General features: G+C 31.9%; 1 protein-coding gene across 2 annotated transcripts in view; it reads right to left on the minus strand.

The window, feature by feature from the left end:
• Nucleotides 1-782: 782 nt before the first annotated feature.
• GRIK2 (glutamate ionotropic receptor kainate type subunit 2) overlaps nt 783-12,521 on the minus strand; it is a 641,722-nt gene continuing 629,983 nt past the window's right edge. The window contains exons 17-18 of one of the 2 annotated variants that reach the window (XM_057311164.1): nt 4,814-4,948; nt 2,401-2,484 (exon numbers count right to left, since the gene is read on the minus strand). In XM_057311164.1, coding sequence (XP_057167147.1) covers nt 4,829-4,948 — 120 coding nt within the window. In that variant the 3' untranslated portion in view covers nt 2,401-2,484; nt 4,814-4,828. Of the gene's footprint in view, nt 2,485-4,813; nt 4,949-12,521 lie in introns of both variants that reach the window. The other variant, XM_057311163.1, reaches the window with a different exon arrangement.

The following is a 12,521-nucleotide window of genomic DNA, read 5'->3' on the forward strand; positions in this document are numbered from 1 at the left end:
ATGTTGAAGTTGTTATTTACCATGTAAAAAAACAATGCTGAGATTTTTAGTAGTGGCCTGCGTAACTCTCTAAAATTAAATTTGGGGACAAAATTATCATTGAAATATGAATTTTAATTGAAAATATCTCTGACACTAGAAATTTTGAAAATACTTGGGCATTTAATTTTTAATTGAATCAGATATTAGCAATTTGATTATACAACTTTTATGAGTTTAAAAAATACAGAGCTTTTTCTTATTTATTTATTTATTGGGGGTCACCTGTAATTAAAATGGTTACCTTGTTTGCTTTAAACAAATTCTGTTAGAATGTTAACATCTAAACCACATCATTACTAATTGCTGGTATTCAGCTTATCTTCTCTTCTCCTTTTGCTGAATTACACTGAATTATCAATGTACAAAGGAATTCTTAAACTGGACATAAGTTGAACTTCGAATATCATATAAGTAAACACTATACAGTCTTACACAACCCTATCGAATATAGTCAATATCCACTCATAGAAGAAGCAAGATCATGACTGCTGCTTCTAGAACTGCTATTTTTCTCATTTAAACTGCCCTAAACTGAAAGATTACAAGTTCTATCCCAGTCCAGCTTTTCCTACATCTGTATAGTTCATCACTGAGGCTTTTTCTTCTTTTCTCCAGGTGGTTGGGAAGTGGCCATTCTTGATGACCCAGAAGCCTTCAGGAACTGGACTTGCCCTCAAGCAATGAACATATTTCACATTCTTATACACATACAAGAGAAAAATGAAAGTCAAAGCTGAAAGTAAAATGGACATAATTTTAATGATTTTTTTAAATTTTGTGCATTGGATTCAAACAGCAAACTGTGTGCACTCAACTGTTATCACAATGTTGTCAAGAGGTCTGTGTCTTTTACCATTTTACACACAATTGTTCATTACAGTATGTTATCAGCCTCGTGGAAACCAGGGGTGTGGCATGGTAAGCAGTGGTGGTAGTGCACCTAGCTTTTATATTATCTAACTTGAAAATATTTCTCTTCTATGATTCCTTTTTTTCTTGATAAAAATAGTTTTCACCAAACGTTGGTGGTGCACACGCACTACCATTCATGCTTGACATCACACCCCTGACAGGAACACATGTTCTTGTTTTGTTGATAAAAAGTATTACAAAAATTTCCATACAAAAACTATTTTCATAGAAATCTTGCATTTCCACAAATAAACCTGAACATTTTTTTGAAAAAAACTGCTCAAGAATTTTGTTCATTTAACATTGTGACTGTATTGATAAATGCAGTCCACTTCAAAGTTCTCCACACATACTTTTCTATGGTTGACCAGTCCCCTTTCTCCTTTCACCGAGATCTGCCCAGGCTCCATCAAGTTCGTTTACAGCAGGAACGAGGGTTTAGATTAACATATCTGAATGTTAGAATGAAAGCTTCAGTCTTCCATATAACCATCGATACTCAGCCCTCTTTTACAACTTACGACAAAGATTGCAAAACATCATCCTTTTTAATTCAGAATCTCTGAACCAACTGTTGCTTTTTTATTCTTGGCACGGGATTGTGGAAAAGGTGTAAGGGGATAGGTAGGGACCTGGTAGAGTTGTATGTTAAATCTCCTGCCTTCGCAAACTTAAGAAAAAAACATTATTGCCTTGGTCATTGACATTTCTATCTCAATCAGTGACACAGACTGTCAAAAGAAAGAAAGAAAGAAAAACACTGATGAATATCTGCTTTATATTCCACTTGCCATGAAATTCAGATTTGTTTTGCATTACATTTTTTTTCACATCCTATAAACACATATCGTCTATTCAGATGATCATTATACTGAGTAGCTGGGGGGCTAGTAACATCACCACCTCTATTATCGGGGTGTCAGAAGACTGTACTGTCTCTCGTAACACTACAGTTTTTGCTGATTCCAAGTATTTTTATTCTTAATGATTTTTTTTTAACTGGTTACCCTTGGGGCATTGATATTCCACCTCCTGGCAACAGTTGGACTTCAAAAGAAACCTGTAATTTCTTACTGGACTGCATTTGAAACCAGCCACAAAATGCGCATGTAACATTCACTCAAAAGAAGGGAGGAACCCATGATAAACAGTGTAACCCAGTGTAACTTGGTTGATCCATGATGCTTGTAAATCAAGTCTGATCATTGCAACTGCTTAGATCACAGAGTCTCTAGTTCATAGACACAGCGGCATGAGGTAACTCATTTTATTTTGCACAGGTTGCATATTTCCACAGGAAACATTCTCGCTAAATTGTTTGGAAAAAAGACGACAGTTTGTGCTTGGGTGTGTGGCCTCCCAGCTTTATGCCATGGTTTCTTTACCTGGCAACCTTCTGTCGTTAAATGTGTGCATGTTGATAACTTCTTCTGTTTTCACAATAACTGGGGCCTGTGGCTTGTGTTTTAACCGACGCTGGCATTTCAGGGACATCCTCAGCTCTTCCACCATGGCGCTACAGAAGGACCTCTAAGAATAACACAGAGAGTGAGATATTACAAAACGGATCGACTGCAACTGCCCAGAAATCATATTAAAGTCATTTTCAAGAGACTTGTCAACATAGCAGCCTTGAAGGTTTGAAAATTTTCATTATAAAGGTGATGGCGGTTGTTGCACTTTTTATACACAACTTGTGATCATTAAAGTCTCTTTGTCAAGTGGGCTAGTTTAAAGAAAATCTCCACCTGAGAGTGAAATAAACTGCCAACGAGAAATGCAGAGAATATGGGTATGTTGAATAAGATTTTCAGATGTAAAATTGATTAACATCATGAAATAGAAATCTACCTTAAAATTTAAATACAAACACAAATACACAAATCAATAACCAGAAATCCACTCTTGATCTTTAAACAAATTAGAAGAAATATACTACTTTTTTAGATCACAACATGACATATGAAAATTTTCTTTAAACATGGATTCTTCATTGTGTATCTCAAAACAGAACAAAAATAGTACACATTTACACACAAAAACATGGAAAATAATTTCTGGTATTCATTATATCTTTGTGTGATTATGCCTATAAAACTATTGATGATGATTACAAACAAATATGATTTACTCATGAAATGACAAACTGTAGCACGTTAAAAATACATGAACAAATATTAACTTTTTTGGTCAACATCAGCTTGATAACTGAAAGCTGGCAAATAATTTATCCCATCAAGAAAAAATGACCTTATAAATATTATTTTTAATTCCCATTTCATTGGCAATAGATTTGCTAGAAATTCTGTGTATCTGGGGCTTATTACACACTTCTTATGATTCCTATTACAGACTCATATATGTGAAACAAAATTTTATTAGTCTTCTTCTCCAACTAATTGAGATACACGTGTGTTAGTTACATATAAATCAGATTCATGAACCAGTTGCATATTGTAGTTGGGATTCAGATCGGCTGAGACTTGGGCTTTTTCTGTGTAAGAGTTAAAAATGTGGACAAATATGAAAAAATTTACACAATTCCAAAAAGTGATATGAAAACAAAACGAAATAAACCTACTCGAATTTGCATGTGAAGACTTATTTTTTTGCTTTAGGTGTTGCTGCTTTATTGTTTATCAGCTTAGGTTAATTCCAAACAATATTTAATAGCATATATGTGATTTATGTTTTTTTAAAAATATTTTGCATGCATAATCTTTTGTGACACTCAAACTAATACTTTGAATTAAAGTAAGCATCTCTGTGACAGAAAACTGATTCAGAGAAAAGAGAAGTCACTTTTAGCAGCTCATACCTGAGACACCAGCAAGATATCCTGATAACCCAATTTTGTGATTTTTGACCTTGTCTTAGTATCTTCTTGTCCATTCCTGGCTATATCTTCATTTCTCTTCTATGGGTTCCTGAACAGTTTCGTTAGTGGTCTTCTCAACTCTATGTCTAGGCTATTCCTTCCCAAAAGGCTCATGGATACCAGAAAAATCTACTTTTAAACCAGTTATTAATGGCATTTCTTTGTCTAAGAAACAGGTAAAATCCAAATCCGTTTTTTCCCATCATGACTTATCTGATTTAGCTTTCCCCCTTCCTCTCCACCCTCCTCATTTCTTTTTTCTCTACACAAACTCTTCTCTGCTTGGACCTCCAAGGTTTTTCTCCTTTGCTTCCCCTTGCTCTAGGACCCTACAGAGTTCTTTCATCCTTCATATCAATCCGACTTTACCCCTTTACCTTAGGACATCACTTTTTAACTTATGAAGAAATCACTTTCCAATTGACCATGTTCATTATTTTTGCTCAATTTGGTTTTGTCCCTTTAGTATTTTGCACTCATTATCGTATTTTTCTGTCTGGCCTCTGGGACTTCTATGTATCTATCTCACTAAATTGTAAAGAGTAGAAATCAAGTTCTCATGGCACTGACTGAACACACATGTGGTCTTTAAATGTTGACTGAATTTTAACTGTAGCTACACATGAGCCTAATATTTGAATTCTTACTTAACGATGTGTTTGATTCAATTGCTTAAAAAAGTGTTTTTCAAAAGCTTAGTAAAGTGCATGTATACAAAATACCTGATAAATCAAGGTAAAACTTTGGTATTTGTTTAATAACATTAAGTTAGTAAAAATATTAATTTATTAGTACTTATAATGGGTGATGATTAAATGCTACACATGAATTCCCCATTAACTACAGTTACTGCCATGCATTATTTATAATGTGTTAAGTTATACAGTTCAGAAGTTCATGAATTATAGTTCTATTAAAGGATTTATATGACACCTGACAGCCAGTATATGGACACAGTGTTTCTCATTGCTTAATACCTACTATTAGATGTACTTATTAAGAACATGATGATAATGATGATGAAGATGGTGATGATGACAACACTGTAGAAATGGAAAAATCTGACTCCAAAAGGGGGAAGAATACATAGTCTTGAGGTAACTTAGTCTTGGCTCTCTGTTGAAACATTTAACAGAAGAATTGATTAGATAATATAACAAGGTCAGAACTTGATGCCATCGACACTTTAAAATGTTATAGGACGTGAATAACGTTGAATTGTTTGAAATAAGCCTTCATTTAAAATGAGTAAATTTCCCATATGTTAAATAATTGATCATACCCTCTTTTTGGCAAACTCGAATTGTAGACATTTTGAATATATTAGTTTCAAAAAATAATGGAATAGATATATTAATTAATTTTTGTCCATACTAAGAGAGTGGCCTATACACCTGATTTCCTTTGAAAAAAAGTCTTATAAATATACATATCCATTCAAAGATGAAATGACTTAATTTTATTTCTAGTAAGTTAAAGAGCAAACTGAATTTAGTACCCTACACCTAACTTCAGACTACAAAAAGGCATATAAAACTCTTTTTAGGCAATTTTAGATAATGTGTAACATTTATAATGCTGTGTAATATAAAATGTAGGTAAAAAATCTGCACCCAAGATCACAATACTTTCATCTTTTATAAATTAAATAATCTTAAATGAACTCTATTTACAAATTTAGAAACTCTGAAAATTATAAACACGTAACCCCACCATTACCATTTTAGGCTTTATTCTACAAAGCTATTAGAAAGTGAACATTTTAATCAAACAGCCTTCAATCAACCAACCAATAGCTTTGGCTATTTAATGTCAAATTACTCCTTTTACTCTGTTTTTTTCTCTGAATGAGCTGAACTTTACCAGTTCTCTTTTGATCTATCACTGTAAGTTTACCTAAAAATAGTTTTATTTTCGGTTACTAATGAAGTCACTGTGAGACCATAGGTTCTCTTCTCATATGTAGAATATTTCTAATCCTTCAGAAAACTATGAAAACCTTAAGACCTGAGCAAGAGTTTAGAATCAACATGGGAAATTTAAAGAATTTAATGATATCACAAAGTACTGTTCACTTGTGGCACCAGGCAAACACATGTTCTTTACTTTTTTTAAAGCTTTGGAATGCAAATTTCATATTGTAATCTATGTAAGAATCTAAAGCTGAAACTATAGATATGCTTGCGGATTATAGTTGTTTCTTTGTGCTGTGTGTTGCCGAAAAATTACTATGCCTAACTTTTAAATAAAGTTCTAACGTTGTCATTCGAGAGACAGTGTCTTTCCTGCTTCATGTAATAATTGAAATTTTGAAAAATGTCTTTTTGTTGAACTATGAAATAAGGCTTTGAAAAACCCAAATGCACTTAACAGGAGTTTCCTGGCTTATGATAAATAAGAAGGAAAAGTGGGGGGAGGGAGGAGGAGAGAAGTAAGGAGAGGCAGAAGAAAAATAAAAGAAAAAGAGAGAGCAATAGAAGGGGAAAGAAGGAAGGAGGGAATGTGGGAGGGAGGGGAGGGGGGAAGGCAAAGCAGGAAGGGAGGGGAGTGGGAGGAAGAAAAAGAAAACAATGTTGCTTTTTTTCAAATCACTCTTCCTTAGGAATGGAAAACCACAAATTGTGTCATTAAATAAGGTAAGTTTCTTAGAGTGAAAACAACCACAAAAATGTTTCTCCACATTAATATAACAGACTACAAAAAGAAAAAAGAAAGGCACAAGGATACTAACCATTATTAAAAACCTCTTTTAGTAAGTTTCAAAAGTTTACTAAACAGTGTCTGGATGGTAGGGTGGCACTAACCAAATAGAAGATTCCTGAAAATGAAAATTTAAATCTTTGAGCTGTTAGCATGTATAATTGCATTTAAATTAGTAAAACTCATTATAAAATTCACTATATTTAATGAGGCAACCTGTATTTACACATCACTAATTCTAGAAATGATGAAGGTCTGGAAACCTTAAAAGCATATATTTGGCTATATTTACATTGTTTTTTAATAAAGCTGTATTTTTATTTTGAGTATAGTAAGACAACATAAATAGTCCACAGAAAAATGTTCTCAAGAATATCATTATCGGTGTATAGGATAATTTATTAATAGCTTAATTTTCGAATTTATAGATGTGTTTATATGATCACATGATGTGACCGTACTTGGCAAAGCACCTGAGTTTTTAAAAAGTAGAAATCTTGGTGTAAATATGTTCCACACTGAACACTGGCATAAACTACATTTTTAAGTTAAGATCTTTATATTTAGCAATGTCTTTTTTAAAAACAGCAACTGATTGAAAAGAACCAATTTGAATTTTTAAACTTTGAAGCTTGTCACTTTCATGTTGCATATATGTATCATTTATCACCCAAAGGCAAAATAATCAAGATATTATGCACTCCGTATTTATATTTTAAGGAGGAAACTCTATTTTATGTGTTTGCTGTCCTATTCTTTGATAGTATAAAATGAACTAAATGATACTCCAATATTCATTCAGAATAATTTCCAACCATTTTTGTGTATGTACAGTTCCTATTGGAAATCCCACCAAAACATCTTCAAGCTACTTCTATCAGATTTGTAGCTCAATATTCTAATATATACTAGCATGTATTAACTAAACTTGTTTTGTGTTTGTCCTTTAGTTTGTTAACTGAATATGGATAACTAGTCCATTCTCAGACACTTTTCTAATTAATTTCTGATGCCATAAGCCATTTGACCAAGAATTCCAAGTCGCATGTCATAAATCAAATCCAAACAGTCACTGTGATCCCTGCATAAAATTATCTCACATTAGATAATCACTAAATCAACTCAATAGTAACTAAAATGGCATAAAAGTATATAGAACATAATATGTGATATTTTATATACATATTGGTGTATTAAATGAGGAAAATACTTGTCGTTTAATATCACACATTCCTTTTGATTTATATTCTTTTTAATTGACAGGATTTTTAAACTATCAAAGAGCTAATGCTATCCATCAGAAGTATATAAACTGACCTCAGGCTATATGAATGTAACAGTGAAGCAATGAGAGATGGAAAATGGCTAGTTAAGACACTCATGTCAAAAATGCATAGCAACTTTGATCTTGGTATTCGGTTCCAGAGCAGCTCTCATTTTGAAGAAAAAAAAAATTATTTAGATTAGCTGCATGGCTGTCAGAAGGGACGTTTTACGCTCAGGGTCTGCAATGATCTTACTGCTTCATCACTTTAATTTTACAGCTAAAGAAACGCAAACTCAAGAAGTCAAGTTATCTACCCAAGGTTATGCATAAAACTGGTATCAGAGCTCAAAGAAGAGCACTGTTCTCTTGACCACCGTTCTATGAATGCTTTTATTATATCAGCCTGCCTCCTGAACAGTGACTTGAATTTCAGTGGAGCCGTTACCTGGACTCTGTTCTTAATCACTGTTAATTTTTGAATAGTAAGTAATAATCAGACAGAAAAAAAATACGGGGCAAAAAGAAATACATTTTTTAATGAATAAAATGACAAAGCATCCTATGCTTTAGCCGGGGTTATATTACAATGATAAACTTAACCAAAGATTAAAATATTCTCAGAAATCTTAACTCTTACAGAAACAGTTACTGAATATCTTTATATTGCATTTAGCAAATACAGTGAGACAGAGAAAAATGAAGCATCATTATACATTTTTACACTTCCCCTACTTAAGCTCAAAAAATCAATGAATAAGGTCTGACAAGCTTCAACACCACTTTAGTCAATAAAGCTATGAAATGTGTTTTAAGAAAAAGCAATGTTAACCATCACATTCTTGCTAGTAGTCATAATGATACAATTTTCAACAAAACATATAACATCCAAATATCTAATGCTGAATTCCAGGAAAGCTCTCTCTTTTTAAGATCCAGCAGTTAAAATGGCTCAGCCTTATGAATAATAATAAGTATATTATAGCAATAGCTGCTTATTGTACGTCAGACACACACAAAATACTCAATGTATATTAACTATCTTAATTTTTAAAACACTTCCATTTATGGTGTATTCATAACCCATTTATTTGTTTATTTTAAGAGATGTATAGAAAGGTTTAGTAATTTTATCCAAAGTTGAAAAAAGTTGAGAAAGGAGCTCAAATCTTTTTTTTTTTAATTCCAAAACTCATGCTTACTTGTCTAGGAAAGTGAAATAACTAGACAGTGCTTAAGATCAAAGCCCACAATCCATTTATCTAATTCAAACTTTCACTCCACATATAGCATCAGTGCAACTTCAAGAAGAAAAACTATCAGGAAAAATAGTTTGATATTCTATCTCCATTTTGTGCAATATGCTATAGCTTAAGAAGTGTGAGAGTAGGCATCTTTGACTTTGGGAAACACTTGACCCTTGAGACACTTGTCCTGATGTGCACAATACGGATATTGATATTTGCACAGTTCTCAGGGTAACTTTGTATTCAAATGAGATATTACTCTTTAGAAACTCTGAAGTCATTTATAAAAATAAGGTAGTAAGATTACTATCCATCCAGTTACAATCTTAATTTTAAAACATCATTTATGTGCATTAAAAGAGGCTGGCTTAATCATAAACAAATGACTTAAAAATCCTTCGAATGATTTGGAACTTGATTAGTGAATAAAATAAAGATTGGCATCTCATTTTTAAGTATGATTTTATATTTATATTTAAAAACATTTTTAAAAGCCATCCAGTTAATCCTTACATAGGTCATTGGTAGAAATTGAGAGATTCTCTGCTCTCAGAGAAAAGGAGTAACATAAAAACAATACAAAATGGACTATTTGTCCAAAGTCTATTTGCAACTTTGAACTTCTGAATAGCAACATGCTTTACGGCTAAATTTTATTATACTGAAATATACTTAGAACTTCTAACTTCTAAAAAGTTAAATGCTGTTAAAATTTCAAAGCACATCTGTTCTGTGGTTTGTTAATAGGCACTACTTGCAAAAGGTAAATATTGAAATAAAATCTTTACTGATGATTTATGACAGTGTTTGCATTCCTACACCTTGTCCAATAAATGGCCTCTTTTCAAAAGCATTGCTCCTGATAGAGCAAATTCTTCAGCATTCTGAAAGCAACAACCTGTTTTCATTCTTCTAGTTCCATGAAATACAGATTCAGCCAGTTTTGGAAAGTGTTTTCCTGTGAATAATCTTTCATCCAGGATCCCAAGTCTCATAGGATTAAACTAACTCACTCTGATTTTCTCTTTGTCGTTCCCCCAAATTGTACTGTTTCGTTCACTGGTCCTTCTACTATGAGTTACAGCTTCCTTCTACATTTGTTATTCAACTATAGACTGAAGAACATTCTATGTGCCCTCCACAGTTTTTTTAAACTTTCGGTGTCTGGAAAAACACCTTTATTTAGAGATCATCTGGAGTATGACATACCAGTGTTCTATAATACAAATAACAACATTGACTAAAATGTACTATATCCTGGAAAACAACAGTACCAAATAGATCTTAAAATGTACTTCAATCATCTTAAAGGAAAGTTCAAATCAATACAAATTCGGTATCTGAGCAATAATTTATATCTTTTTATTTCTCAGGCATTTTGACTAAATTTTGTTAATAAGTAATAAAAAATAATATTTTTGTTGCTAAGTCTTTTCATGTCAGGAAACTCAAAGATTCATGTTCAAACTGTTCAATAAAGACAATTTTTACAGGCAAACCCATATTTCTGTATATAAATCAGACAAAAAAATTAAACTGTGTAAGTTACATTACTCTTCTTGCTGGAAATCAAAAGAAGTCAGGCTTATGTACATGTTTTAAAAGAGGACATGTTAAAATATTTAAGAAATGATGAATGATTTTAAACATGAATTGAACCATAATTCTGTCAGAAAAAAGTTTAATTAAAATTAAAATAATTACAATCACTTCTAATTCACGCTTATAAAACCAATATATTATCATAAATATTACCAGACAAAACTTTGTATCCTAAGTAGCTTTCTTCAGTTATAAGTAAGACTTAAGAGGGTGAAACAGGACCTTTTAAGCAAATTCACGTAACCTGAAATTCACTGATGATCGCCTCAGATGTATACAGTTTCTTGGATTCTTACTGAATGAAACTTAAGTACTAATATTTTTAAAATCAGGAAACAGGTAAGGAAAGAAGAAAATCAATGAGAAAATGTACATGTTGATTAGTTACATTTCCAGACACATTCAGAAAAGAAAAACATTTTGAGGATCTTTCCAAATGGTCAAGTTATACTTTGGAAAGATCAGAAAAATAAATGCCTATATTTTAAAAGTTCAAATAAATGAAAAGCAGTGTATCTTTGATGTATTAATATTTGCATCAAAATTAAAACTATGAAGTATTATCAAAATTGTAATACACCATCTTGTGGTTATCTGAAAGGAATGCAATTTACGGTTTTTGAATTAGGGTCCATATATTTCAGCATTTTCTTCTGTTTTCAGTTTTAACCTTCCTTCATTTAAGAATGATACTTTCTTACACTACTCCTAATTATCAGAAATATAAAAAAGTTACAGTCATCAAGACCTATTTGCTCTACTAATATTTTACAAAATGCATGCTATTTGTTATTCATAAATTTTGTGTATAAGGTTCGTATTCAACTAGAACTGTGTGTATATTGTGTCTGGCAGCCTATTTAGATAAAGATGGGAAATTTCATTTTTTTTAAATCCTGGAATACTATAGCCTAAAGAAAGAAGGAAAAGAATGGAGCAAGAGAAGGGAAGAGAGATAGCAAAGCACATTGGGGCTGGAATTATGAATAATATATTATTGCCTACATACAATGTGCAAAATATAATTCCTTGCATGTTCAGTTCTTAATAAGTAATTATTGAGTAAATGAGTGATCACAAATATTTACCTTATTTTTAAAATTTAAGACATGTAATTAAAGTCACAATTATAAGTATAAATAAACTGAATTTCTATATGTCCTCCTGCATATCCTGTGATAAAATCTAGGAATATTTTATGGATAATTTTAACAAATTAAGTAAGGTGTTAAACAAACTGTATAGCTCAACTAAATAAAATCTTTTCCTCGAGAAAAATAAAAAAGTTGAGTCCAAGAACAAATTTATCACAATAAATAAAAATGGGATACTTCTAATAAATCAATAAATATTTATTTTACAAACACAGTTCTTTTGAACTATATGGAAACATAGTTCTTCTTTATTCTTCATGATATACTTTTCCAAATAGTTTCCTGGAATCAACTTCATTATTAATTTAAATAAACAGAAAGAAAGACATATATAAATAATTAGATGATAGATCAATCTATCTTATTGCCAACAGGCACCGTTTGGGACCTTGAAAATACAAACTAAAAACACTAGGTCTTTGTACTAAAGGAACTGAGAGTCTAGTAGGGAGAGAGGCATCCACACAGAGAAACAAATGAATATGAATAAAATAGTGTGTTGAGGGAGAATGGAGATGTGCATAGGCTTCACAGAAAAGGTATCTATGCTTAATGATGGGTGTGGTTTAAAATGAGCAAAATACCCTCCCAACTTTCTCAAAGGGGTAGGAAATGTTTTTGGAATGATGACAGTACTTGAAATCACCTAAGTAAAAAAAAGTAAGATATGCACATCATATTCTTTTTCACTGGAATAGGAAATGAAAATGTAACACCACCTT

This window comes from Ursus arctos, unplaced genomic scaffold, assembly GCF_023065955.2.
Source record: "Ursus arctos isolate Adak ecotype North America unplaced genomic scaffold, UrsArc2.0 scaffold_13, whole genome shotgun sequence".
NCBI classification, from domain to species: Eukaryota; Metazoa; Chordata; class Mammalia; order Carnivora; family Ursidae; genus Ursus; species Ursus arctos.